Source organism: Pteropus medius, unplaced genomic scaffold, assembly GCF_902729225.1.
Source record: "Pteropus medius unplaced genomic scaffold, Ma_sr-lr_union100, whole genome shotgun sequence".
NCBI lineage: Eukaryota > Metazoa > Chordata > Mammalia > Chiroptera > Pteropodidae > Pteropus > Pteropus medius.
Window position 1 is genome coordinate 77,786 of NW_024346980.1, and position 27,720 is coordinate 105,505.

Below are 27,720 nucleotides of genomic sequence, written 5' to 3' on the forward strand. Positions count from 1 at the left end.
CCAGCCAGAATAGAAACGGCGATGCTGTAAATGAGCAGTTGGCGGGAAGATGAATGACACCCTGCAGGCCAGGACGCCCCGCCCTGATCCAAGGGGAGGTCGGAGTCATGGGGCGCATCCATTTCACTAGACAGTCCAAAAGCACCTGTGGTGGGGAAGTGAGGGCAGGCGCTGTCACTGAAGCCAGTTTGGCCAAATCTACCTTAAAGTATTATGGCTGGTACTCCAGTCCAGCGACTCCTCTCTCTGCTGGGAACTCACCTACAAACGCATCTGCCAAACGCATCGCCACCCGAGCCCAGGCAGGAACGGACACTCTTCCTCCGCAGTCTGGGGGAACAGCCAGCAGCTGCAAAGGCCCAGAGGCTGAAAGGTCGCGCTGGGGAAGGAAGGCGGGAGAGAAGCCAGCCTACGCCCTCCTTTCCCAGCCACCTAAGAGCGAGGGTCCTCGGGCCTGGATGGCCAGACACCCCCCAGTTCCGGGCGCGTGGGAGGCTCTGGTCAGGACCCCTCAGGTCGTGTGTCCGCCCCCCATCCCACCCCACTCCCGCAGCCAGCGTCCAGCTCAAGGCCTGGTACTTGTAAAAGGTGGGATGGCGGGGCTTCTTGAATGAGTTAACGGGGCGGTTTGTCCGGGAAGTTTCTCGGAGATAAGCGGCAGGCGGGGGCCGCGGGCTTCCTGGAGGAGGCTGGCGAAGCGCCGAGACTGACAAGATTTGCGTCCCACACTGCGTGCTCGAAGCCCGGGGAAGCGCAGGAGGCGGGGCGGGCGGCGCCTAGAAACAGCGGCTGCGGACTAGCGGCGGGAGCGAGAGACGTTGAGCCGACCGCCGCCGCCAAGCAGCCCTCCGGCGGTCTGTGTATCGTAAGTCTGTGCGTCCTCCGCGGATCCGCGGCGGGTCCCGCGGCCGAGCCCATGCAGCCGCGCAGCGAGCGCCCGCCCGGCAGGACGCAAAGCCCGGAGCACGGGAGCCCGGGGCCCGGGCCCGAGGCGCCGCCGCCGCCGCCGCAGCAGCCGCAGCCGCCGCAGCAGCCGCAGCCGCAGCCGCCAGCGTGAGTGGGCCGGAGTGCTTGGGGACCGTGAGTCGGGCCAGGGACTGAGTGGGTCCGGGAAGGAGAGAGGGAAGGCCGCGCGCCGACCCAGGCAGGCTGCCCGGAGTGGGCAGCCGCGGTGCCCCACAGGCTCGGGTGGCGGGTTGCCGGTCCAGCCCGCCTTCCTCGGTTTATCCGCTCTCTCAGCGGACGTGTGGCAGGGTGTCCGGAGGTAGCGGCTCCCGGAGGCTCTGTCCCCTCCCGCCGCCCTTGAATCCTGGCCGCTCCGTTCAAAGCCCCTGGTGGCTGGTCTGCAGAATGGGATAGGGGACGGGGCGGGCGGGGCCGCTCGGGAGGGTCAAGTGAGGTCACGCCTGTGGTGAGGCGCCGGGGTCCGCTTCCGAACCGCTTGACGGCGCTGACGAGTTTCACTTCGTGCACTTCCTGTGTGCCAGCCGGTGCTGAGGACACCGGACCTCAGTGGGGGCAAACGATGGACAGAGGAAGCCTGGTGCTTAAGAGAGTCGCAGTAGGAGGAGCACAGGGCAGCTCGGAGTATGGCACCTGGGCGGTGGCGGGGGAAGGGTTAGGCGAGGAAACGTGCAGGTTCAGACGTGGGCCTCCTGCTGGGAGGTTAGCAGAGTCCTGCTGGACCTCCAGGCCCCGGCGGGGAGAGGCAGAGTGGGCGCAGCCTCAGCCGTGAGATCCCAGGGTCTCAGAGGCAGGTGAGCAGCTCCCTGCAGGTGCGCTCTGACCTGGCACTGCCCATCTGCAGCCCCGAGGCAGAGCGTGCGCGACCCCGGCAGGCCCGGGCAGCAGCCCCCATGGAGGGTGCGGTGCAGCTGCTGAGCCGAGAGGGCCACACTGTGTCCCACAACTCCAAGCGGCACTACCACGATGCCTTCGTGGCCATGAGCCGCATGCGGCAGCGTGGCCTCCTGTGTGACATCGTCCTGCACGTGGCCGCCAAGGAGATCCGAGCACACAAGGTGGTGCTGGCCTCCTGCAGTCCCTACTTCCACGCCATGTTCACAAGCAAGTACCACCTCACCCAGCCTGGGCACGTCGGGGCGGGGGGGGCTCTGCGGACCTCCCAGGGCTGGGTTGGTCTGACTCGCTGTCCCCACAGATGAGATGAGCGAGAGCCGCCAGACGCACGTAACTTTGCATGACATCGACCCTCAGGCCTTGGACCAGCTGGTGCAGTTTGCGTACACGGCCGAGATCGTGGTGGGCGAAGGCAACGTGCAGGTGAGGCCGCCTCATCCCTCACGCCCTGTACCCCCACCTGGTCTCCTCCCCCGGGCTCTGCCTTTACCCTCAGGGTCACTTCTGTCTCCACCTCACTCTGTTCCCTCAGTTCTCACATCCCGTTTCTCTGTCCCTGCTCCCTGGTCCTCTCTCCTACCTCGCCCCACAGACTCTGCTCCCAGCCGCCAGCCTTCTGCAGCTGAACGGCGTCCGTGACGCCTGCTGCAAGTTCCTGCTGAGTCAGCTCGACCCCTCCAACTGTCTGGGCATCCGGGGCTTCGCCGACACGCACTCGTGCAGTGACCTGCTCAAGGCGGCACACAGGTACGTGCTGCAGCACTTCGTGGACGTGGCCAAGACTGAGGAGTTCATGCTGTTGCCGCTGAAGCAGGTAACGTGCCAGCGCGGGCACAGCCTTGGCCTTGGCCCTGCCCCAGCCCCCAGAACCCCGGCCTCCATCGTCGGGACCCTTAAGACTTGGCCCTTTGTTCCTTAGCCCTCGTTCCTAGCCTCTGACCCGTGTCCCAGCCCCTCCTTGGCTGCCCTCCTTGTGTCCATCTTCTGACCCTACCCAAGCCTTCACCTTTGACTCTCGACCACATACCTGCCTGCAACCCCAGTCCCTGGTTCCAAGTCCCCAGGACTGCTCTGAGCCTAGGACCACACGAATCGGCTCTGTGGCTCCTGACCCTGCTTGGCCCCTCCTCATAGGAATACTAGGTCCCCCCGCCCATTGGACTCTCCCTCCCAGGCATCTTCAGGGCTCCATGGGCCCCCAAGAACTCCCCCCGATCTCAGGTCTGAGGGTCCCCACCCCCAGGTGCTGGAACTGGTCTCTAGCGACAGCCTGAACGTGCCTTCAGAGGAGGACGTCTACCGTGCCGTCCTAAGCTGGGTCAAGCATGACGTGGATGCTCGGAGGCAGCACGTCCCACGGGTTAGGCCAGCCCCTGGGGGTGGGGCACTATATCGAGGAGGTGATGCAGTGGCTGAGGGCCTGGGTGTGCCTGGGCTGCCCCATGTACAGGGGTACCATTAGGGTGATGCAGGCGCATGTCTCAAGAAGTATAAGCATATAGGTGGACAGGTGTCTGAAAGGGGGGGTCTCAGTACTGGGGCAAGGTGTGCCCATGGGTCCTGCCTGCTACTGACCATGGCGCCCCTGCACCCCAGCTGATGAAGTGTGTACGTCTGCCCCTGCTGAGCCGAGACTTCCTGCTGGGCCACGTGGACGCCGAGAGCCTGGTGAGGCACCACCCGGACTGCAAGGACCTGCTCATCGAGGCCCTCAAGTTCCACCTACTGCCGGAGCAGAGAGGCGTCCTAGGCACCAGCCGCACACGGCCCCGGCGCTGTGAGGGCGCCGGCCCTGTGCTCTTTGCTGTGGGTACGCTGTCCTGTCCCGTGCCCCCACGTCCCCTCCCTTTCCACGCACATCTCTGCCCCGTATCCTCAATTCGTGAGCCCAGCACCAGCCCACTCCACCCATGCTAGTCGCATCTTGCACACATCCCACACCTGCTCCGCCGTCCCCCTGGGGGAACCCTGTGTGGTGTGACCCACTCACAAGTGCCCATCCCCACCCTTGGAGCCCCCATACCCTTGACCTCGAGCTGTGCTCACGTCCCCAGACTGTGGCCTCCCTGGGCCCCTTGTCCTGTCCCATCACCTCCCCCTCTCTAGGGGGTGGGAGCCTGTTTGCCATCCATGGAGACTGTGAAGCCTACGACACACGCACTGACCGCTGGCACATGGTGGCCTCCATGTCCACACGCCGAGCCCGGGTGGGCGTGGCGGCAGTCGGGAACCGGCTGTACGCTGTGGGCGGGTAAGCGTGGAGGCTGGTCTCAGGTCGGGCTCAGTGTATGTCCACTGGGCCAGCCCTGACGACATTGGACTCCTCCCCTAGTTACGATGGGACTTCAGACCTGGCCACCGTAGAGTCGTACGACCCTGTGACCAACACCTGGCAGCCCGAGGTGTCCATGGGCACGAGGCGCAGCTGTCTGGGTGTGGCCGCCCTGCACGGGCTCCTCTATGCAGCTGGTGGCTATGATGGGGCCTCGTGCCTCAACAGGTAGTGGCTGGGCTCAGGGCCGGGTGGCCTTTCGGGGTCAACTCAGCAGCAGGTGTGGCCATAGCAGGACTGCAGAGGCCGTACCTCAAGGGGAGTAAAGAGGGAACCCGCCCAACTCAAGTAACCAGGCTCCCCTAGTCCTCTTCGTCTGCGCCACCCCACCTGGCCCTTTCTTTCCTCTCTGGGGTCCAGCCCACCAGTCCAGGGACAGGGCCCAGGTGGACACTTGCCCAGGATCATCCAGGCAGCCAGGGGCCCATGTGTACCCAGCAGGCCTGCTTCCTGCCCCAGTGGGACTCTGGGATCAGTTTCAGTGATTTCCCAGCACAGGGGAGGGCAGGTCCTGATCTGCCACTGCTCAGGGTCAGCAGTGTTGCGGGCGTCCACAGTGCCGAGCGCTACGACCCCCTGACGGGAACATGGACATCCATTGCCGCCATGAGCACCCGAAGGCGATATGTCCGTGTGGCCATGCTTGGTGGGTGACAGGGCTTGTTCGCTGTAGTGCCCGCCCCTCCCTGCCCCCATCTTGGAGACCCCACACACAGCAGGCGCATCATGGCATGTTGACTCTCTGCAGATGGGAACCTGTACGCTGTGGGCGGCTACGACAGTTCATCACACCTGGCCACTGTGGAGAAGTATGAGCCCCAGGTGCGAAATACCCCAACCCCATGCAGTCCCCTTCCCAAGGGCTGCCTGACATCGTCACTCTGGCCCCCCACATCCCTCAGCGCGTCAGCCCTTTAGGTCCCACCCCTGTCCCATGGACACCCACGCTGGAGTAGGGGGTCTGTACTATAGAGGTGGAGGGAGGCCGGTGACGGGTCTGCCCCCAGCGGGTCCCCTTGACCGCAGGTGAACACGTGGACACCAGTGGCTTCCATGCTGAGCCGGCGCAGCTCAGCTGGTGTGGCGGTGCTGGAGGGGTCTCTCTATGTGGCTGGCGGCAATGATGGCACCAGCTGCCTCAATTCTGTGGAAAGATACAGCTCCAAGGCTGGTGCCTGGGAGAGTGTGGCGCCCATGAACATACGAAGGTGCGCTGTCCCCCAGCCCACAGGCTGGGAGTATCACCACCACAGAGACTAACAGATGTGTCCCATGGTCTCACCCCTGCCTGCTGTGCCCCTCCGCCTCCTGTGCCGCCCGCTCTCTCCCGTGCAACCCCTCTCCAACTCCAGCCCCAGCTCGGGTGGCCGTGGTAGAGGCTCCACCCATGCCCCGTGGCCCCAGCGCACGCTCCTCCCATTCCCTGTGGCCCCTCCCCGGGCTCCACCCCCTCGCCGGCTCCTCCCTCGGCCTGTGGCCCTACCCAGGGCTCCACTTCCAAACTCCTCCCATGGCCCCGTGGACCCACCCCCGGGCTCCTCCCACGACCTCTACCCCGCCCACCGGCTGATGCCCACCTGCTCCTCCGTCAGGAGCACCCATGACCTGGTGGCCATGGACGGCTGGCTGTATGCCGTTGGAGGCAATGACGGCAGCTCCAGCCTCAACTCCATCGAGAAATACAACCCGAGGACCAACAAGTGGGTGGCTGCTTCCTGCATGTTCACGCGGCGCAGCAGCGTCGGCGTGGCCGTGCTGGAGCTGCTCAACTTCCCGCCGCCCTCTTCGCCCACGCTGTCCGTGTCGTCCACCAGCCTCTGACCCGCGGCGTGGACTACGCAGAGGCCCGGCCCCACGGCCTCCCATATGCCTTAAGCCCCGCAGGGGGCCCCGGCGCCTCCCTCCCCTCCACCCGTGTGTCGGGAGCGGGCTCCTCCGCCCCCACCAGGGACATCCTGCATCGTCTGTCCACGTCTCTGGGCATCGAGGCCGCCGGTTTCCTGTTCGTTCCTCAGTGTTCGTTTATGTGTGTACCATTTACTTACCTGTTTATTTATTCAGTATTTATCGATCGACGAACAGCACTGCAGCTAGCAGTTTATACGTTTACTCTAGAGTGCCCTGTGTTTCTGGGGCCAGGTCGCCCTCTCCGGTCTCCTCCCGCCTCTCCGAAGGCACCAGGGAGCGGTGAGGGTGGACACTGTCGTTGCCAGTGGGTCAGGGCCAACTCAGGCTCTGCAGACCGGGAGGGACCAAGGGGCAGATGCAGCGGAACCGGCCAGGGTGGGGGACGTCCGTGTGCCCAGCCTTCGCTTTGCACACCACCCTTGCCTCGCCAGGCCGGAAATGCTCCCACGGAGGATGCTAAGGGGGCTCCCTACCGGTGGGCACGGTGTCTTTTCTGGATCCTGCACTGAGCTGGGCACACACGCGCGTGCCACAGACTCCTCGCAGCAATACGAGCCAACGTGAACAATAAACACGTTTCTTGGGCTCTGGGCCTGAGTCTGAGCATCCATCTCTTTTGGGGTCTTCTCTGGGGTCACTGGGAGGGCCTGGGGGTACAGCTGGGCTGAGGGGCTGTGTTGGCTTCTGGGGGCTCTGAGGCAGCACCATCGCGTCCGGCTGGAGCAGGGCTTCTGCATCCTGGACAAGTGTCTGACCATGAGCATGGTCCGCTGTCAGCCTGGTCCTGAGTGGCCCCCATGGCCCCTGTCTCACCCTAGGCTCTTGGGAGGCGGACGTACATGGCATTCCCCATACCTCACCGTGACTGTTCTAGAGGCACCTGGGAGGGTTGTGACCTTCCTGGATTTTGGTTCAGCCTTGAGGACACTGACCTTGGCCAGGATGAGGGCTGAGCCCAGGTAGGAGAGGAGGCTGGAGAAGGGTCCTGGCTCCCTTCCCCCAACGTTGCAAACTCGTTTCAGCGCCAAGGCAAGCACACACCCCCTTACAGTCACCGGTGACTCAGACTGGCATTCAGGTGGAAGCGGGGTGTGTGCTCGTGTGGGGGGGCCTGAAAGGGGGTCCCTGGGCTCATCCCGGCCTGAGTGAAGGCAGGCCACGTACTTAGGGGCCAGGCCTTTGAGGCCCCTCGGGCACAGACTGGAGGCTGAGTTTGGGGCAATTGGCTGGGCCAGGGGGTAGCCCCCGCCACCCTGTCCCAAGCTGGCCTGCTCCTGTGGAGGACCCAGGGCAGAGAACTGAAAGGCTTGGGCTCAGGTAGGGCCAGTCCCTTCCAGAAAGACTCCACCCTCGCCCGGCCCCTGGGTACAGGGCAAGACGTCACATAGCCCCGCCCCCCGGGAGGTGGGGGAAGGAGGCTCGGGACAGAGGGACCCAGACCTGTACCTGTTCAGCTCGGGCCAGCCGTCACCGCTGCCCATGGGGAACAGCCACTGCGTCCCTCAGGCCCCTCGGAGGCTCCGGGCCTCCTTCTCCAGGAAGCCCTCGCTGAAGGGAAACAGGTGAGGGGGGCTGGCGAGGCCTCCACGCTGGGTCACAGGGTCACTCTCAGCCCGTCTCGGGGGCCAGGATGTGAGCCCCATTCTCTTGTCCCCAGAGAGGACGGCACGAGGAAGCTGGCTGGCCTGTTTGGCACCGAGGCCAGTCCTGACGGGGACACCGCCGCCGGCAAGATCTTCTACTACATCCCGGGCACGGTGAGCGGGGGTGGGCGTGTCCGGTGGCGGTGGTCTGTGTCCGCTCAGCTCGGGGTCTCCCAGGTCAGCCCCGGTGTCGAACCTAGACAAGGTGAGGAAGTAGGAGGGCCCCGCCCTGGGGAGCGCATCTGGCTGGAAGTCTGAGCGGAGAGCGAAACTGAGCCCCGACTCTGAGTCAGTGGGTGAGCGAGCCGCCGGGGCCGGCGCGGGCGGGGCCTCCAGGATCTCTCCGCTGCCCCGAGGGGGCGCTGTGGCCAGGCCGGAGCCCTGGTGTCTGCTTGCCCTAGGGACTGGACAGCATGTCCAGGCACACTCGGGCTGGACTAGGCACAGGCATCTGAGTTGTCGCTGTGTGTGCTCAGAGGTCATGTTGGCGGTGTGGCTGTGAACGTCCACCCTTCACGCCTCTGAGGGGCTGCAGGTGAGCAGGGAGCCAGCCTCTCACCTACTCCAGGCCCCTGTTTCTTGCAGGAGTGGCGGGTCTTCTGGCGCCCACCGCTGCCTCCTCCCACAGCAACATCCCGTGTCCCCCCAGCCAAGGCCATACAGCAAGGACTGGCTGCCAAACACATGTGGGGCCACCTCCGAGCTGAAAACACCCCTCCTTCTGCCCAGCTCCTGTGGCCCTAAGAGTTAGCTGAGGGGGAGGGACACTCACCCTATTCCTCGCAGGGCTGGCATTGGGCTGCGGCTGCGTCCTGCACTCCTCGGTCCTCACGTTGTCCCTTCCAGGCCCAGAGCCCACCTTTCCAACGCGTGCCCCCCAGGCTGGGGAGCCCCAGCCTGGACCTTCCCCTGCCCTCCCTGCACCAGGCTGCCTCAGAGGGATGGCCAGGACATTTTTGTCCAGGGCCTGTCCTGGCGGGAATGAGGTCGCATCTCAGACCTCAGCTCCCTCTGCCCAGGCCCAAGACACATAGATGACCCTGGCCGAGTCTCATGAGGTGTGTGGTCCTCTCTTGCCAGGACGTGGTGGCTGGATAGGAGACTGGGCATGTTGAACCTTGCAAGGTGGGGCCCGGGAGAACCCCTTCCCCCTTGCCACCCCCCCCCCGCCCCCGTGGTGGGTTCTGCACCCACACACAGCTGGCCTTGCCATGGCTCTGAGCCAGCTCCTCCCCGGGCCCTAGGCTGAGCGCAGGCCACAGGGCCAGCTGCCTGGCCTTTCCTGCTCCATGGCCTATTTTTCACGGGTCCCATCCTGGCGTCATTCCCCGCACTGGGTGTGGGTGCAGGAGGCCCCACCCAGAGGCAGGGAGGCCGGGGAGCTGTGCGTCTGTCTGTGCACATTCCTGGGCTCGTCCAAGGGGCAGCTTGGCCAGGGCACAGAAGCCAGTGAGGCAGCCCCTGGCAGCTCCCAAAGCGAGCACGGCCCCTCCCCAACTCGCCCCTGAGCCCTAGGCCTCAGCCCCTCCGGCATCAGGTCCGTGCCCAGCCCCGTCTGGTGGATTTTCTGTGTGCTGGGATCGGCTCAGCACCTATGGGCACCGACCCTCCTTCCCTTCAGCTACAGGCGTTAAACCCCCAGCACATCCCAGGCCTGTCCTGGCCCTGGGGATATGGCGGTGGGCAAAGGAGAAAAGGCCCTGTGCTCATGGTGTTCCCGCCCCTATGACAGCTCCAGGTGACAGACAGATAAGTAGAACATACAATAGAGATGTGGCAGCAATAAGGAGAAGTGAAGGGGGGAAGGTGTGCAGAGGTGTCAGGGAAGGTCGGAGCGCTGGAAGGACAGCCAGACAGGACCTCGCGGAGGAGGCGACGTCAGAGCCAAGGCCTGAGGGAGGTGAGAAGAGTAAGGCCAAGGGGCCCAGGCAGAGGGGCCAGCCAGTGCGCGAGGGAGGAGGACAGGGCCGAGGCAGGCCATGGAGGACCCCTCGGGCCATTTGCAGGACCTTGGCCCTCACAGAGTGAGAGTCGGAGGCATGCAGCCGGTGCCATGCAGCCTGTGCCGACGTGGTGGGCAGGAGCTCTCAGGAGCTGGCCAGACGCCTCTCCGCCCAGCCGCACACCTGCTGATGTTACCATGGCAGTGGGCAAACGCTGTAAACCAGGCCTCCACTTTTTATTTAGGCCCAGGTACTGACCAGTTAGCAGGTGACGCTGAGGGCCGTGGGGTTGACCGCTGCCTCACTTACAGACCCAGCGTCCTGCGACCAGCAGGCCTTGAGAGGTTTGAGCAACCCAAACGAGGGCGTGCGGCTTGGGAAACCCCGATGATGAGGGCTGACTCCCCATCGCATGCAAACCTCGCTGGCTCCGCTGTAGGCCAGGCCCCCTCGTGACTCGCACTGAGGCCGCGCGTGCGCATGCGCGTCCTGCCATTAGCTTCACGTGAAGAGGCTGCTGCGTGTACAGGCTTCTGTGACGATGTGTGGTTGCGGGGCTGTGTGCGGCTGGGGCTCAGGCCTCCTACCCTGAGCTCTGCTCCCCTCAGGACCTCCCGGGCCTGGAGAGCCAGCGAGAGAGCCTGGAGCAGCCGTTCCTGAGCGTGTTCAAGAGGGGCCGGCGCAGGGTGCCGGTCCGCAGCCTGGGCAAGGTGGTGCACTACGCCAAGGTGCAGCTGAGGTTCCAGCACAGCCAGGTGGGCGCCAGGCCAGGTGGGGTGCTCAGGGCCCAGCCTGCGGCCGGCCCTCAGCTCCTCAGACCGGCCCTTGCTCCCCCAGGACGTCAGCGACTGCTACCTGGAGCTGTTCCCCTCCCACCTGTACTTCCAGGCGCACGGCTCCGAAGGGCTCACTTTCCAGGTGCGGGACATTCGCAGAGGGGGAAAGCCCCCCGGGGAGGCCGGGCCACTCCCACCGGGGGCCCCAGCCCAGCCCTCCCCTGTGCTCTGGCAGGGGCTGTTACCACTGATGGAGCTGAGCATCGGCTCACTGGAGGGGTCCGCAGAGCCTGCCTTCCAGATCACAGGTGTGTGGGACACCGGCAGGACCGTGAGCATGTTGCGAGGGCCTGCCTTTTCCTCCGCGGGCACACGAGCACGTGCCAGGCTGCGAGGAGGGCAGCGGATCAGGGGCCTCCAGAACTGCACATGTGGCCTTGTCACTGGCTCTGGTCCTGGCTTGCGCCATAGGCTCCTCCCGAGTCTATTCCCAGGGGCTGTGCGGAGCCTGGGCAGGGGCCTTTCCCGTGGGCCGCCCGTCCAGCCCACACTGTCCTCCACCCACAGGCCCGCTGCCGGCCCCTCTGCTGGTGCTCTGCCCCAGCCCGGCTGAGCGGGACCGCTGGCTGTACTACCTGGAAAAGCAGATGGCTCTCGCTGGAGGGCTTCGGCGCTGCAACTCAGCGCCCCCACAGGTCAGTGCCTAAACCCCACACCCCTATCCAGTCCCCTCCTCTGCCCGCCCTGACCCCCCTTTACCAGGGCCCCCCTGAGGACGAGCTCCCCTGGACTCTGCAGCGCAGGCTGACCCGGGTGCGGACGGCGTCAGGGTGCCAAGCGGTGGGCAGTGCCATCTGCGCTTCAAGGGTCAAGCTGCAGCATCTGCCCTCACAGGTGGGCGGGGCACACAGGAGCGAGTGATGGGGGCAGTGACGAGAATGGTTATTGGGTGGGGCAGATCACGAGGAAACCTTCTGGTGGGGGCCTGGTGCACTCCCGTGGAGACTCATTCGGCCTTCGGCCCCCTCGCAGGAGCAGTGGGACCGGCTCCTGGTCCTGTACCCGACCTCCCTGGCCATTTTCTCTGAGGAGGCAGACGGGCTTTGCTTTAAGGTGGGTCCCTCCCCACCGCGGTCCTGCCCCAGGGAGGTGCTCTGTGGGTGGGGGTGGGAGGGGGCAGCGGCTCAGGAGGAACCTGTATTTCGGGGCCTGTTGGGACAGCGTGCTGGCCCCACCCGCCCAGCCTGCTGCCCTGGTCAGTCTGGTCTCAGCTCTGATGTGGGCAAGGAGGGGCCCCTGCCTAGCACCTGGTATCATCCTAGAGGGTCCTCAGCCACCATCGCCTGGGGCAATCGTGGGGACCATGGCCTTCAGTCGTGGAGAATTACACACACGGCACTTCCCTGTAGCACCCCAACAGCTCCCCGCCTCCCTATCTTAGCAGGTGACTAAGGGGACCAGTCCCCTTAAACATCCAGCGTGTCTGCCTCTGGCTGATGAAGGCCCCGCCCAGGGCAGAGGTGTAGCACCTGGGACCCTCAGGGCTGCCCCAGACTCAGCCCCTCCCCTCCCCCACCCTGTTGCAGGGGGAGCTCCCGCTGGCCGCCATCCAAGTCAACCTGGAGGAGAAGGAGAAGCAGATCCGCTCCTTCCTAATCGAAGGTGTGTGGAGGCCAAGCCTGGGGGGCGCGAGCCTGGCGGGTGCCCAGCCCCTCACGGTATCTGTGTGCCAGGCCGCCTCATCAACACCATCCGCGTGGTGTGTGCCAGCTACGAGGACTACAGCCGCTGGCTGCTCTGCCTGCAGACGGTCTCCCGCAGGGGTGGGGTCCCCCTCCTGCCCAGCCCCGAGACCTTCCCGGGGCTGCGCATGCCCCCCCAGGTGAGGTGCTGCCCACGGTGGGGCGGAAGGGTGCAGCTGGGCTGGGAGAGGCGGGGAGGGGGTCCTGCCATGCACTCACCCCGCTCCCCTGCTGCCCAGGCCCTGGGCAGTGGCCGGGGCTCACTCTCCTCAGATGGACGGACCAGCTGGGACTCAGGGTACCCAGCACCCTCCTCTACCTGCACCAGCCACTCCCTCCCTGAGTCCTCAGTGCTGCCCACTGCGGGCCACCCTGCCCAGCCTGCACCTGTGAGTGTCTGGGGTACGGATAGAGGAAAGAGGCTGGGGGCTGCAAGGCGAGTGTGGGAAGTCTGGCCCCCACAGCATCCCATCCCCAGAGGGACTCTGGCTACTCACGGCAGGGGACTCAGACCGGAGAGCATCCTCAGAGGGCTGTGTGGGGGAGGGCCCCGGGGAAGGTTCTGGAAGGTCCTTGGTCCCCACAGGACCAGACCAGCCCTGGCTATACCAGCATCGGTGGGCAGAAGGCAGAGCTGAGACGGGGTGGCAGCGGTCGGTCGCCCAGGAGCAAGGCCCGGAGTGAGGGGTCGGGCCCAAGCCCCCCACTGCACCTGGACCTGACCAAGGTGGGCCCAGCACACTGACCCCAGCTCCCTGAACCTCCCCGGCCTCTGTCTTTTGGGCCTAGAGGCCTCCTGCAGGGAGAGGGGAGGACTCAGCCTCTTCCAGCCCCAGCAAGCCTGTCTCTCTTGCCTGCAGCTGAGCCTGGAGTGCGGCCCCGAAGCCCCAGGCCACGCCGTGGAGGCGCCGCACTCCCCACTGTACGCCGACCCCTACACGCCACCTGCCACCTCCCACCACAAGATCACAGACGTCCGGGGCCTGGATGAGGTCAGTGCCCTGCTGGTGACAGACAGGTCTGGCTGTGTCCACAGCCTGAGGTCTGCTCAGGGCTCGAGGGGCTAGCGGCTTTGTGGGCATGGGTCTCAGCTCCAGAGGCCCCAGCCCAGGGCCTCGAGTCACCACGCTGTCCTGCAGTTCCTCAGTGCCATGCAGAGCTCACTTGGACCCGAGCCCTCGAGCCCATTCCCCTTGGTCCCTGTGTCTGTGCCTGTCTCCGACCCCAGCTCCGGACCCTGCGGCCTCCACTTGCCCTCCAAAAAGGGGGCCTTGCAGCCCCGGGCCTCTCAGCGGCAACAGTGCTCCACCAAGAGCCGTGGGCCCCCAGACTCTCCTCAGCTCGTGAGTGTCGGCCCCACCCTGGACAGGGGGTTCTGTGAGGTAGGGGACGATGGGGCAGTGGAGACCGGCGACAGGAAGCAGTGGCAGGGAGGGGGCAGAAAGGGGAGAGGGCCAGGAAGAAAGGGTGGGTGTGGGACCTGGCAGTTCCCCCAGGGCTTGGCTCTCAGACTGGTATTTGGGGTCTGCAGGTGTCCCGTCTGAGAGGGGGTTCTCCCGGCCCCCTGCTGCCTCCCCCAGGTGAGTGAGGGACCTGCCTCTGGGAGTTGGGGGGCTTGGGGCGCAGCCTCCTGAAAGCACATGCAGCTCCACCCTTCCCACCAGATGGCAGCACCCCCAGGAGCTATGACAACATCTGGGACAAGGCCGCGTCTCCCCGCAACCAGCGGCGGCCCCGTGGAGCAACTGAGGCTGAGGGGGGGTTCATCCAGTGGATCTGATGGGGAGTCTGCTTCTCAGGACCACCTGCCAGCATTGACTCTGGGGAAGTGAGCAAGGCCTGCGTCCTTCTGTGTAGCCCACAGGCCAACCACCCCCACCCAATACCCAGTCAGGCTCTGCCCCCCACAGGCTACAGGGCGTCTCCAGAACCCTGAGTTTTCTAGGCCCTGGCGGGCCAGGCAGCAGCCTTGTCCTGAGGATGCTGTGGCCAGAGGCGGTGGAGCACAGATCAGCAGGACGCCTGCAGGGACGGGGCCCAGGCCTGACCCCAGGGAGGGGACGGCGGAGACCGACGGGGGCCTCGCCTGGGAGTGGGAGGGTGGCATGGGGCACAGGCCAGAGGTCGAGAAAATCAGTCTAGTGAGGGTCGGAGTACAAGAGGTCAGGGGCCACGCGGGTCAGAGGTTAGCAAGGTTCAACACATCACCCACAGAGGTGGGAGGGTGGCCTGGGCAGCTGTGGGCGGGACGGGGATGTTCGGGAGAAACTGACAGGAGACCGAACGTGGAGAAGAGAAGACTTTATTTGTGCCACGTCCACATGTTATTCACTCAGCGGCCAGGAGCTGCCCGCTGTCCCTGGCGCCCTATGCACACTGACTCCAGCTGGACACCCTTTCAGCACCTAGCTGGTGGCCCCCTGCCCACCTTCCTGCCCACCTTCCTGCCCCATCTCTGGCTCCTCCTAGCCCTGGGACAATCCCAGATGTCCCATCCTCCACCTGACACCCCCACACTCTGCTGCGTACCTCTTCCAGGGCTCCCAGGGGGGACTCCAGGCCCTGCCCTACAGAGCCCCACCCCACAGGGCATCTGGGGCCGCCTCCCCACAGACCCCTAGTGGCACCTGCTCGCTGTCTCAGGCAGGAGCAAAGGAGACCTTGGCCACCGGCCCTTGGGGTCTGGGGTCAAAGAGGCTTCAGAGGCCCTCACCATCCCAGCCCACTTTTAAGCAGGGCAGAGTCCCTGGGACACCCCTGCCCCTGCACCCTTGCCCTTGCCCCCGCCCAGATCTCCACTGGGGCCTTGCCGCAGCTCAGACATTCTCTAATTTCAATGCCCCATCCTGCCCCTCACCCCTGACCAGACAACCAGATGAAATACAGACGCCCAGTTAAATCTGATTTCAGATAAACCACAAATAATTTCCTAGTGTGAGTTCATCTCAGCTATTGCGTGTCTGAAATTCCAGTTTCGCTGGACGCCTGCTTTTGTTTGCTAATCTGGCCACCTTACTAACCGGCTCCCACTCAGCCCTGGCCACCTGCCTTCCGAGTCTCCCCCGCCCAGGTGTGGAGCCTCGGGTGCCGGCCCAGGTAGCCAGGACTGAGGACACTGGCTTCTTCCTAGACACTGGAACACAAGGGTCAAAGGGCAGGGCTGGAGGGCAGCACCTCATCCCTAGCACCTTCGGCCATTTCCTAGGCCAAGCCTGGGTCCCAGGGGCTGGGGCTGGGGCTGGGGCTGGGGCGTCCCCGCCCCACATGCCGGCGGAAGTAGCGGATGGCGGAGATGGTGCCAATGTTGGCCAGCAAGACTGTAAGAGAAGACCAGGCTTCCTGAGCGCCAGCTCCTGGCTGGTCACCACTCTGCTCGCTGGCCCAGCCTAAAGGGCGCCAGCAGTGGGTCAGCAAAGGGAGGAGCGAGGTCAGGGAAGAGACCTGTGACCCTCTGGACTCCCCTCACCCGTGCCGCCCAGCCCCCCTCCCCAGCAGGGCCCCCAAACCTGTTTTCCAGGCGTCTGGGGTGTGCAGGTCTGACGTTCTCACAGCCCAGGTGGCAAAGGCTACGAACACCAGGCACATGTCGTTCTGGCTGAAGGTGAACGAGGTGAGGGGACCCAGAGACCCCCCTAGGAAGGAAACATGCCCTGAGCTCCAGCCACTCCACTTAGGCACGTCTGTCCCGGACATGTCTGTCTGAGGACACGTCTGTCCTGGGTCACACTTTCTGAGCCACAGGACAGTGTGTGGCATAGCTGAGTCCGGGTGGGTTTCCTGGTTTCTGACTTACCCTCCAGGGGGTGTGAGATGAAGCTCACTGAGTGAGTGCCTGACCCGGCCAGTCACAAGGTCTAAGCCAAAGCCACCCGGGCCCTGCCCTGGAGGCTGGGGGCAGGGCACTGGTGTCAACCGGGCCCTAACGCGGGGTGATTGTCAGTGCTCAGCTAAAACCCCGAATGACCTAGTCTGGGCTTCCCCACCTGGACTATGTCCTGGGATGGCCAGGACCTGCTGCTTCCTTCCCAGATCATCCTGAGGGTCCCCCCACCCCCCACTGGCTGATGCCCCGGGGTCCTGGCCTGCGCCTCCCCAACAGTCCTGGCTAAAATCCCTGGACAGCGTGTTCCCAGGACCTGGCCAGGCCGTGGGGCCCGGGCAACACACACCTGCTGGCCTGACCGCCAGGTCGAGCTGCTCTGCTGTGGCTGCGCTGGGCTCTGTGGGGGTGCCAGGCGCCTTGCCTTGGGGTTCCAACCTGGGAGTTTCTGCGGCCTGCAGCCGGAGCAGGGTGGCCGGATCCAGCACTCCCTGCAGCTTGTCCTCCCCAAGGAAGTGCTCGTAGGCCTCGGGGATGGAGATGGGCATGGGGTCTCTGGGCAAAGGGGCAGGCCTGGGCTGGGCCGGTGGGTCTGGGGCCGGGCAGCGGCCACTATGACGCCCCAGCCTCTGGGCCCGACGGTCCCGGAAGAAGAACTCGCACACGTCCGGCCACTGGACTTCGGCCAGGGACTGGCTCGCCTCTGCCTCCTCCTCAGCCTGCTCATCCTCCTCCACGATGGTGTCACAAAAAAAGAACTCATAGGCTTCTGGGACGGTCACTGCAAAGCAGCTCTTGTATTCGGGCCCCCCAGAGGCAGAGGGCACAGGGGAAGGCAGGTGCTTGAGGATCCGAGGCTGGGGTGGCCGGGGTCCCACTGCCACTGCGTCCCAAGCTCCCGGCCCCCCACGGCCCCCAGCCACTGTCCTGGGGGCTGAGGGCCAGGCTGTGGCTAGCGTGGGTGGGCCTGAAGCCCGTCCGGCCCCCGGCTCCTCGGGGCTTGGCACAGCTGAGGAGAACCGCACTTTCTTCTTCTTGGGGGCTTGGACGGGACCTGTGGGGGTCTCTCCCAAGTGGTGTCCGGGGGGACCTGCTGGGGGCTCCCCTCTGGGCTTCACACGGTGGCCCCCTGAAGACACAGTGGAGCTCAAATCCAGCCTGGCCGTGGGGGCAATGCCAGGCTCCGTGGTGTCAGGCCCAGCCTGGGGGACGAGGGCAGGTCCAGCTGTGCCCGCATCGGCCTGGCCCTTCCAGGTGGGTGCAGACGAGTTCCCCTCTGGCTGGACCATCAGGCCCAGTGCAGGCGGGTCCACATCCGTCCTGGGCTCGCAGGTGGGTGCAGACACGGGCGTGTCAGGTTGGGGCTCGTGGGCAGGCGTAGACAGAGTTGTGTCCGGTTGGGGCTTGGCGGCCAGTGCAGTCAGAGTCGTGTCTGACTTAGGGAGGGCCTCCTGGGCAGGTGTGGGTGCACTGCGCAGCTCCGTTCTGGGGGTCGTTCTGAGCAGGTCAGGACCTCGCTCAGTTGTAGGGACAGGTGTAGACAGATCCAGACCCGGCCCTGGGCCGGCCACCTGCTCAGGGGCTCCCGCAGGCTCTGGCCCCAGCTCAGCCTGCCCGGCTCCCACCGTCTGCCCCGCCGCCTGCCCCGCCGCCCCAGCCGAGAGACCCTTCCCCCGGGCCCCAGCTGGGACAAGGCCCTCCCTGGGCCTGGGCTCAGAGAGTTGCGGGGAGCTCTGCTGGGCCAGCGTGGAGCCCGCAGTGCCCAGGCGCCCACCCCCTTTGGCCCCCGCGGCTCGCCTCTTCTTCCGGCTGGGGCTGCGTGGCGGCGCTCCAGGGCTGCCGGGGGACCTCGGGGGGACAGGGCTGGTGCCAGGGGACTCGGGGCTTCGCGGAGGCTCACCGGGGGGGCTGGCGGGAGGGTCTCGGGGGGCTGGCCCCTGCAGAAGCCTCTGCATCTCGTCTCTGGAAGTCACTGGCCCGAGGAGGGATGGGCTGTGGCCGAGAGGGGAGGTGCCAGGGCTGAGGGACTGTTGAGATGCTGACCGTGCGGACGTGCTGGGCATCTGCTGACCAGTGCCCTGGGCCAGGTCGGGTTCCTGCCAAGATCTGCTGACCAGCTGCTGCCTTGCCGCCTGGTCCTCCTCCTCAGAGCCAGGCCGGCCACGCCCCCCGGGAGCCGGCCGCCCCTCGAGAAGGGTCAGGGGCCCTGGGGGACTGCTGCCACTGCTGTCTCCTTGGTCAATGTCACTGGACAGGAGCTCATCTCCAGAGGCCAGGCCAGCCTGCAGGAGGCCACACTCCTCTGCGGTGGCCGAGAACTCGGCCCAGTCCTTGTCACTCAGCTGGACACTGTACTGGAAGTTTTCCATCTCGGGGTGGCAGAGTTCGGGTCTTCAGGCATGGCCGCCACAGGTCCGCCCCCCGGGCGGCCCCTGCTCCCGGGCTCAGGGCCGGCACAACGTCTCCACCCTGGAAGAAAGCAGAGGGGGTGCAGGGCGCTGTGCTGTGCCCTCCGAGCCGGAACAGCCGTGACCCGTTGCCCCTGTTTCCACGCCGACCCCAGACGTTGCCTCTGTGATGACACGTCGTCTGCCTCCCTGCTGTACACAGCTCTGCGTCAGTGCCGAGCACTGACAGACGGGGGCCTCGCATTTGAGCCTCCACGCCCGGGGCTCCCCCTCTCAGCTACGAGCTCTGTGTGTCCAGCCAGGCCAGCCTCACCCTTTGGCCGTCTCCCCCAGAGGCCCGCTTTGCGCGGCGGAGCCCATTTCAAGAGCCATGCCCAGGGGTCCACTCACCTGGCGATGGTCAGCTCTGCCCGTCCAGCATGCCCCCGGCGGCAGCTGGCCGTGGGAGAGGGGCCACAGTGTCCAGCCTCTGGTAATGACCTTCCCCCAGCCCAGGCTGGGACGGGCCACCGGGCTTCCTCTGAGCTCCCGGGGGTCACACTGCTGCTGGTCGGGGTGCACCCGGACCACCAGGGGGGCCTGGCTGTGCCCCCGCCTGTGCAGGAGGCCACAGAACAGAGGCGCCTCCGGATCCCAGGGTCTGCGGCCCTGACCAGGCCAGCCCGGCTGCAAAGCCCCCCGCCTCTCAGCCCCTGAGGGGCTGCCCTGGGCCTCTGGTCAGCTGCTGCCAGACACAGGGGTGGGAGGTCACACTGGCCAGTCCAGTCCCGAGAGGGAGGTGCATCAAGGCCCTGACCCACTGACCTTGCCCTCCCGTCTGGCTCTGGGGAAGGTCCTTGGGGGTGCTGTCACCTTTGGGACCCCTTCGGAGAGGAAAGAGGAGCTGATGGTGCCATACCTGGGCTCCTGCCGCTGACCGGGCGTCCAGGCTGCCTGTCCCAGAGCCGCAGGGTGCTGGGCTTGCCACACAGGCCCCTCCCCCACTGCCAAAAATACCCCATTGCAGTGTCACATGTCTGCTGCCAGCCATCAGGGTCCAGGCCACAAATAGATGGCATTTGGGGGGCCTCCAGCTACGCGAGGGACACCCTCGGGTCGGCTCGGACGCTGGCCGAGTCTGAGCAGCGGTCGGCGGTGCACAGGCCTTCCTGTCCGTGCGGTGGGCCCTCCGCCCCCCTCCCCTGGCCACGGGCTGTCTTTGGCTCTCAAAGCGGCCCTACTGCCGTCGAACCTCGGACCCCACTCCTCCCGTCGCCTTGCCGGCCGGCAGCCCCCAGAACCAGCCCAGGCCCTCTGGGGCTTGGGGCTTTACCCCAGCCCCCGTGGGAACAGAGGGAGTCGGAGTGACGTGCTGGGAAGTGATGATTCCGGAATGTCCCCGGGGGTTCTTCGGAGGTGGGCTGTGCAGACCTGGGGACAGGACTTGCAGCTACCCCCACCTGGCCCCTCCCTGGCAGCACTGACCAGCCTGTGGGACTTGGGTAAAGGCTCTCGGTGGAGAGCACCCCAAAAAGGCACGGGCCCTGGGCCTCTGGAGAAGGTGGAGGGTCAGGGGAGGAAAGTGGGCCACTCCTGCCAGCAGGCGGGACCCGAGATGGGGGCGGCAGTGCAGCCTGCATCTCCAGGAAAGGGGATCTGGCGCTGCCGTCCCAGGCCAGCCAGCTGGCAAGAGGAGATGGGCAAGGGTGACTGGGTTCTGGCATCGGCCGAGGACAGCAGCCCCCCGAAGGCAGCTCCTGTGCCAGACCCCTGAGAGAGGGCAGCAGGAGGGGCCAAGTCCACAGCCGGGCTTGGGAGGCACAGAGAGGGTGCGGGACTGGTGCTTAGCCACACAGCTAGCAAGTGCAAGGTTGGGTCCCAAAAGCCCTCTCTGAGCAGTGCTCCAGGCCACCTGACCCGACTTGGGCCACGTTGCCCATCCTTGGGCAGGTCACTGTGACACACAACCTTCGGCCTCCCAGCTGGGGACATGAGAAGGGTCAGGCAGCAGACATCTAAACACACGGGTAAATCAGATTGTTTTGACAGCGCCGCATTGTAAGACGGAAGCAGAGAGGAGAGAAGTGGGGCCTGGCGGGGCCGGGGACCCCGCTGAGGAGGGGCCCGGGGCCAAAACTCCTGTGAGAGTCTCAGGGACAAGTCTCAGTGGGCAGGGGACAGCAGGGCCGAGGCTGCGAGGGGGACAGTGCAGGAGGCGCCACCACAGGGAGAGCGAGCCGGTGCTCTGACTGCCAATAAACTGCTTGGTGTGACCGGGGAGCAGGAGGCACACACAGGGACGGCTGGCGAGTGAGCACCGTGTGACCACCGCCGGCCCGCACGGGAAAGTGGAGCCTGCTGGTGTCACCCAGGGAGCCAAGCCTGCCCGGGCACGGTGCATGCCCTCAGAACCCGCCGCGTCTGTGTGCGGGGAGACCAGGCTGCCCTCCTGCTCGGAGCACTTCGCGTGAGGCTGCAGCTGGTACCCCACAGTTTAACTCAGTCTTGGCGCCATCACCCAGAGAGGGCACATCAGACCCACAGGTTAAGGGCCCCATCCCGTAAGACTACCCCCCACTTCCACGCCAGCCGCCCATAGCAGGTCCCCGACTCTGCCAACCCAGCTGCAAACCGGAGGTCCAGTGACCGTCCCCGCAGTGGGTCCCGGAGCCTGGGAAACATGCACCACTTTGACAGTTTGGTGTAAAAGGTGTGACAAAGGACATAGGAGCACCGGATGGCAGAGCAGGCCAGGACGGGTGTGTGGGCTCCGCACCCACCGCGGTCACCAGCCCGGAGGCTTGGGTTTCGTGGGGTCCCTCACACAGGCGACCGGCGTCAACTCCATTTCCAGCCCTCCCGCTTCTGCAGCTGCAGGACACTCGGTGGCTTCTGTGCCCCGTGTCCTGGCGGCTGGGCAGCCTTGGCGCTGCGCTCGTGCGGGCTCCACGGTGCCATCGCGTGTGCTTTTAGTCACGTGTCCTCAACAGCTGGGGTTTCTGGCCTTTGGTGCTGGGAAGACAGGTGTCTCCTCGGTTCGTTTGCCAATTTTCTACGCCTGTTTATCATGGATTTGTAGGAGTGCGTTTGTCACATCCCTGGGTAAGACTCTATTCTTTCATGGCTGTCACTTTTCCTGAAGAGCCTGGCTGCTCTAGGTCCTGTGGTTTCGTGGGGATGGACTTGCTTGTTTTCGAAGGCGTCATCGTTTTACCTTTCACATTGGGCCTGCAACTGGTTTCCGCGGATGGGGGGTGACGGGGATCCTGTCACACATGCTTGTTCCCACAGGGGCACCCAGCTAGCCCAGCGCCGCGTCCGGCTCGGGTGGCATGTGTGGATCTGCCTGTGGACAAACATCGACTTCTGTAAGATGAGGAGTTCGGAGCGTTCGCAGCCATCGGCCTGGGGAAGAGAACGGGGGCGGGCAGGCGGGCAGGGAACGCAGTGGGCGGGGTCAGGCAGTGGAGAGAAGGGTCTCACCGGGGGCGAGCCGGAGGCTTCCTCCCTTCCGCCCCCACCTCAGTCACGGCCTTGGGCGGGGTGGGGGTGTCTGCTGCGGGGACAGGAGAGAGGGCAGGGCTTGTAGCACATCATCAGGACACCAGCCCAGCTCCACAGCGGAGGCCAGCACCTGTCCACGGGCGGAAAAGGTGGCGGCAGCGAGACGCAGCCTGCTGTACCCCTGGGGGCCGCCAGGGGGCACCAAAACCCCACTGGAAGCCGACAGAGCCCAGGCCGCGCCGCTGCCGGCGCCTGGGGTGGGTGCGTCTCCCGACTCCGCGCCAGGCCCCCTTCCTGAAGTCCTGGAGCCGCCTCGGAGCCATTGACCTTGAGGCAGAAAGCGCTGAAAAATGAGCGCCAATTCTCAGCAGCAGCTACGACATGCCAGGCGGCCTTAAGGGCTTTCCACTAATTATGGGCTTTTCACTTACTTTTTAAATAGTTTTAATGGGGTTTGCTGTATGTACAGTAAACTGCACGTATCCAAAGTGTAAAATTTGCTAAGGTGCGACATGTACACACCCAGGAGGCCGTCAGGCTAAAGGTTCCTGCGCCCTTGGAAAAGCCACGCCAGGCGACCACCGATCGGCTCTCTGTCACTGCCGTTAGGTGGCGCTGTCTGGAATGTTATGTAAATGGACGTCAGCGTGTGCCCGTTCGCACACACACTGCACCCACACCGCTGCACACCACCAGTTCTTTCTGGCACCCGCATCCACCCGGATGCTGCGCCGTCGGAAACGGCGCACTTGGCTTCTCCGCTCACCTGTCGATGGACATTCGGGTCCCAGCTAGCTTGGGGCGACTCCATGCGAAGCTGATGGGAGCATCTGTGTTCGGTCTTTGTGTGGACGTGGGCCTTCTCTTCTCCTGGGTAAACACCTGGGGCCGAGTGGCCAGGTCACACGCTTCACCTCCTAAGAAGCTGCCAAACCGTTTTCCGCGTGGTCGCAGCTTCCCCTTGCTCCGGGTGCTCCGCCCGCAGCCCCGGCCCAGTGGCCTTTGTAACTGTCCCCTCGCGTTTGTTTCCCCAGAGAGCCCTGCCCTCGCCTCCTCTTCGTTCCTCTGCGCCTTTTTTTTCTAGCAGCTCTTACAACTTTCTCTTTATTGCTGCTTTTGTAGGGGAGGCTTAACACTTTATTGACATCTAATTCACACATTGTATACTTCACCCACTTAAATTAAATGGTTCTTAGCATAGTCACGGAGTTGTGCAACTATTAACCGAGTTAAGAACATTTTCACCACCCCAAGGAGACCAGACTCCACTCCCCTCGACTTTCGCCCAGCCCCAGGCAACCCCTCATCTGATCTCTACGATGTGCCAAAGCTCTCCGTGGACAGGGTCACAAACACGTGGCCTTCCGTGTCCGCTCCTCCAACTCAGCGCCCTGTTCTCGAGGCTCATCCACGACTTAGCGGGCGTCCGTGCTCTGTTCCTTTTTAGGACAAATATCAGTCTACCCTTGGGTAGAGGGCGTTCCATTCACCGGTTCATCGCGGATGGACATTTGGGCGATTTCCACTTCTCAGCCCTTGTGAAGGTGCCGCTGTGAACACGTGTGCGCAAGTTCTCCTGTGGACGTGTGTTTTCATCACTCTTGGGTACGGCCCTAGGAGGGAAATTGCTGAGCCATGTAGTGACTCTGCAGTTAAGCTTTCGAGGAACTTCCAGACTTTTCTGCAGTGGCTGCCCCACTTCACAGTCTTACGACAGCTGTAAGTGTTCCAGCTTCTCCACGAGCACACTACACTTGTTACTATCTGTCCTGGTGGGTGTGAAGTGCAATCTCATTGTGGTTTTGATTTAAATTTCCCTGATGGCTGATGATGTTGACCGTCTTTTCATGTGCTTATTGGCTATTTATGTCTTTGGAGAAATGTGTATTCAGATTTTTCACCCATTTTTTTTGTTGTTGGGTTATTTGTCTTTTTATTACTGGGTCGAGGGAGTTATTTTGTATTATAAACACAAGTCTCTCATCAATATATGTTTGGCAAATATTTTCTCCCATTCTCTGTCACCTTAACAAGGTCCATGAACACGCAGGATCTTTCTGTTCATTTGTGTCTTTTCTCAACGATGTTGCTTAGTTTTCAAAGCACGAGGTTTACGGTTCTTTTGTTAAATTTATCTCTAAGTATGTTATTCATTTCGATGTTATTATAAATGGAATAGGTTTCTTAATTTCATTTTCAGATTGTTTGTTGCCAGTGATGGAAATACAATAGACTGAAAATATTCATCTTGTACCCAGCAACATTGCTTAACTTATGTATTAATTCTAATAGTTTTTTGGTGGATTTCTTAGGATTTTCTGTATATAAGGTCATGTCATTTGAATACGGTCTTACTTCTTCCTTTCCAGTCTGGATGCCTTTTGTTTCGTTTCCGTGCCGCTTGGCCTGGCTGGGACTCTTACACCGTTGAACAGAAGTGGCCAGAGCAGACATCACTGCCTCATCTGTGTTTCAGCAATTTGTTTAGAATGTCCCTTGATGTTGTTTTCTTCAAACTTCTCGTGCTCGAGTTTCATTGAGCTCTTTGGATCTGTTGGTTTCTGGTTTACATCAAGATTGGAAAATTCCAGTCATCATTTCCTCAAATGCTGTGATTTCTCCCCCTCCCTCCCATAATGTTCTGTAACTTCCACCGCTAGAGGTCCAGTCTGGGTTTATAGCCTCAATGTCTCTAACACATTCCGTCTTTTCTCTAGCTTCTCGAACACATGAACGTCCTCGTCTACCAATTCTATTGTCTGTGACATTTCTGGGTTGCTTTCAACTGACTTACTTTTCTCCTCTTTATGGGTCATATTTTTCTTCCTTGCATGCCTGGTAATTTTTTGCTGGATGCCAGACATGGTGAATTTAACGTTTTGGGTGCTGGATATGTTCATGCTCCCATAAATACTCTTGAGCCTGGTTCTGGGGGCAGATAAAGTACTTAAAAGCAGTTCGATACTTTCAGGCCTTGTTTATGAACTTGGTTAGGCAAACAAGAGCAGCACTCAGGCCAAGGCCAATGATTGCTCACTACGGGGACAAGACCCTCCCGCGTCCTCTGCCACACGCCCATGATTCCAAGGTTTTCCATTCCGGCTGGTGAGGCCCGGGGACTACTTGTGCCCGCGTGCACTCAGAGGACCCTTCCCTGCGGTCCACTTGGGCCATTTCTCCTGGCCCCGAGAAGTGTCCTCACCAGGCTGAGGCCCCACTCCCATTCTCCAGAATCTCCCTCCTCTCTGGTACTTTGTCCTGCGAACTCCGCTGCGTGGGTCCCCGACTGTCGGCTCCATCTCCTCAACTCAGGGAGGCTGCCAGCTCTGCCCGGCCCCCGGCTGCACCACGGCCGGGAAGCCACGTTCAGGTGTCAGCTAGGGCGGTACAGGGCGCCCTGCACTTTCTTCCCACATGTCAGGGACCAGCGCCCTTCACTGCGTGCTGGCTCATACATTTCACCTGCTGTTTCGGTTGATTACGGTGGGAGAGTAAGTCTGGTCCCAGCTGCCTCATCTTGACTGAAAGCAATTCTCTTCATGCAGATCATCTATTTTACTTAATCCTCTCAACCACACAGCAGGAAGGCAGGTCCTATCACAAATCTCATTTTACATTTGGGGTTTTGTGACTTGCCGAAGGTCACACGGCTGAGTGACGGCAGAAGCGGGGTTCTGCCCCAGGCTGTGCGAGAAGCAGTTCCAGAAGCTCCCGTGCTGACCTGCGCTCGGGCTGGCGTGGTATCTGCCAGCTTTCCGGACACAGAGTGGACTGAAGGGTCCGCGTCCGTGTCTCTGCAGGGTCTTTGTGTGCTTTTACTCCTCGCTCGCCTGCCCGGGCGAGCCTAGTTCTGGGTGGCACGATTCTTGGGAGCCCCGAGACAGGTGCGGCTCCAGAAACGGGTGTTACTTCTTCCCTTCCCTCTCCCCTCCTCCAAGTTCCCTCCAACGCCCCATCACGGACCTGAGGGGACTGTCCACCTGGGACTCCGGTGGGCGGCAGCCAGGAAGCCCACAGCCTGGTCCCACGCGCAGACATGGTCACAGCCACAGGCCCTGTGATCACACTGCCAGCCCGAGCACCCCTTGGGGACTGGAACGTTAGGGGCGCCAGTTCATTTACTCCACACGAGGCTCCCATGCCCTGGGCCGCAGTGGCCCAGGCTCTGCCCAGGTTCTGAGCTGCACGCTGGGCACAGCAGGCCTCCTCGCCAGCGAGAAACGGCGTTACTGGACATGGGCAGGAGGTCGGGGTGAAGGTTGAAGAGAAGGCTCACTGGGGGTCACTTGAGGGGGCCTGTAGGTCCCCAGGTCCCGCCCCCAGCTGTGTGTGCCTGTGCCAGAGAGGGGCCACATGCTCAAAGGAACATCAGCCCAGACACCGCAGCTTTAGTTCCTGCCCCCAGAGGGGCGGCCATGGGCCCCAGGGATCCCGAGAAGTGAGCCACAACCTCCCGCCTCCAGCTTGCGTCCTAGCGTTAAGCCCCAGCCCTCAGCCAGTCTGGGCCCCAGTGACAGACGCCAGAGACTGGGCCTTCTCAACTACAGAAATGTGCTTCTCCCCATCTGGAGGCCAGAAGGCCAAGGTCAGGGGCAGTGTGGTCTGGTTTGCGCGAGGGCCGGCTCTGGTTGCAGACGCTACCACTTCGTGAGTCTCGGTGGTGTCCCTTTGACAAGGGCGCTAATCCCATCCCTGAAGGCCCCACCTCCTCATGACATCACCTTGGGGGCGCTGCACTTGTCGGGGACACTGTCCATCCATTGCACCTGGCCTCCGATCAGGAGACATCTGGCCAAAGGCCGCCAACTCCAAGTGGCAGATGGGTGAGCTCAGGGAGGACGCTGCCCTCCCTCCCAGTTCAGCAAACCAGGCCCGTGGGGCCAGTCCTGGAGGAGGCTGCACACACAGCCAGGTGACTCCCTGTCCCGCCCAGGCAGGACTCTCGGGGCCAACCCCTTCTGGTCCACGTAGGGGAGTGAACAGCCAGGGCCTGCACACTGTCCCTGGGCCCTGGGACACAGCGATGGGGGGACTCAGGCTGCAGCCAGCCAGCCCATGGCCCCTGGGTGTGGGTGTTTGGCCCAGGCTCTGGTCAGCTCAGAAGTTGGGGGTGGACACTGGGGCCGGGAGAGGACAATGGTGCCTCCCCACATCTGGAGCGGCTGGGCTTCTCCCCTCACTGTGCTAGACAGGGTTAGGGGTGTTAGGGGACCATGGGGAAGCTTTCCTCCGCCAGCCTCTGGTGGGACCCCCAGGTGGTAAGGCCAGGGCGGGAGGTGGGACACTTGGCTGGCTTGGGTGTGTGCACCCCCCTTGCTGAGAGAGCTCCGGGGTTGATGGCGGCCACGTGTGAGAGTCACCCATCCTCTGGTTTTGCTGAGCCAGCACCTCACTCACAGTGGGGACCTGGGACCTGAGCCCAACCCAGTCACATGCTTTCTGGTAACCATGGCAAGCAGGCTGCAGAAATGGTCAGTGTGGCCTGGGCATGTCGGTGTCTGCGCTGTGGGCGGCAGGGCCAGCTGAGGCCAGGCCCGCCCAGGGCGGTGGGCGCTGGGAGTGTCGGCATGGCGCATCTCCTGTACCTGCCCTTGTGTGAAGTCTCGGGCCTATGAACCCTCAACCTCCTACTCCAACCCTGGTACCCCATTAGTTACTGCCACGGAAGTGATCCCCAGCCCTGCCAGCCCTGCCCAGTGCCATAGAGGTGGGCCTAGGCTGTGGCTGGTCAGTGCCAGCATGGCAGGGGCTCGTCCCCATCAGAGCTCATTGGGACACTGCTTCCGGTTAAAGTCAGACAAGTCA

The 27,720-nt window shown here is 63.4% G+C and overlaps 3 protein-coding genes across 10 annotated transcripts; 2 read left to right on the forward strand and 1 right to left on the reverse strand.

Annotated features, from left to right (window-relative positions):
• The first annotated feature begins 186 nt into the window (after window positions 1-186).
• Window positions 187-6,692, forward strand: KLHL17 (kelch like family member 17). 5 transcript variants are annotated; one of them, XR_005655850.1, is made up of 12 exons: window positions 187-1,053; window positions 1,808-2,067; window positions 2,162-2,283; window positions 2,453-2,674; window positions 3,035-3,220; window positions 3,457-3,670; window positions 3,967-4,111; window positions 4,193-4,360; window positions 4,723-4,838; window positions 4,941-5,014; window positions 5,200-5,400; window positions 5,785-5,965. XR_005655850.1 is itself a non-coding variant. In XM_039876746.1 (12 exons), the coding sequence occupies exons 1-12, from the start codon at window positions 917-919 to the stop codon at window positions 6,011-6,013; spliced, it is 2,055 nt and encodes a 684-aa protein (XP_039732680.1). In that variant the 5' UTR covers window positions 192-916; the 3' UTR covers window positions 6,014-6,692. The 5 variants fall into 5 exon arrangements, 4 of the variants coding, with proteins under 4 accessions (XP_039732680.1, XP_039732681.1, XP_039732682.1 ...); XM_039876746.1 differs by having other exon boundaries at window positions 192-1,053; window positions 5,219-5,400; window positions 5,785-6,692; XM_039876747.1 differs by having other exon boundaries at window positions 194-1,053; window positions 4,750-4,838; window positions 5,219-5,400; window positions 5,785-6,692.
• Window positions 6,693-6,841: 149 nt separating this feature from the next.
• Window positions 6,842-15,152, forward strand: PLEKHN1 (pleckstrin homology domain containing N1). Of its 4 annotated transcripts, none has more exons than XM_039876750.1 (16): window positions 6,842-7,662; window positions 7,758-7,857; window positions 10,295-10,441; window positions 10,524-10,604; window positions 10,698-10,770; window positions 11,030-11,157; window positions 11,225-11,356; window positions 11,495-11,575; window positions 12,049-12,124; window positions 12,196-12,344; window positions 12,444-12,593; window positions 12,791-12,931; window positions 13,065-13,196; window positions 13,344-13,547; window positions 13,736-13,784; window positions 13,869-15,152. In XM_039876750.1, exons 1-16 carry the CDS (start codon window positions 7,580-7,582, stop codon window positions 13,982-13,984), a joined length of 1,842 nt encoding a protein of 613 aa, XP_039732684.1. In that variant the 5' UTR covers window positions 6,842-7,579; the 3' UTR covers window positions 13,985-15,152. The 4 variants fall into 4 exon arrangements, with proteins under 4 accessions (XP_039732684.1, XP_039732687.1, XP_039732685.1 ...); XM_039876753.1 differs by having other exon boundaries at window positions 13,433-13,547; XM_039876751.1 differs by having other exon boundaries at window positions 11,261-11,356.
• A 75-nt stretch (window positions 15,153-15,227) lies between these two features.
• Window positions 15,228-18,818, reverse strand: PERM1 (PPARGC1 and ESRR induced regulator, muscle 1). Its single transcript, XM_039876756.1, has 3 exons — window positions 16,374-18,818; window positions 15,711-15,836; window positions 15,228-15,521 (listed from the first exon to the last, which is right to left on the reverse strand). Exons 1-3 carry the CDS (start codon window positions 18,391-18,393, stop codon window positions 15,406-15,408), a joined length of 2,262 nt encoding a protein of 753 aa, XP_039732690.1. The 5' UTR covers window positions 18,394-18,818; the 3' UTR covers window positions 15,228-15,405.
• Between the last annotated feature and the right edge of the window lie 8,902 nt (window positions 18,819-27,720).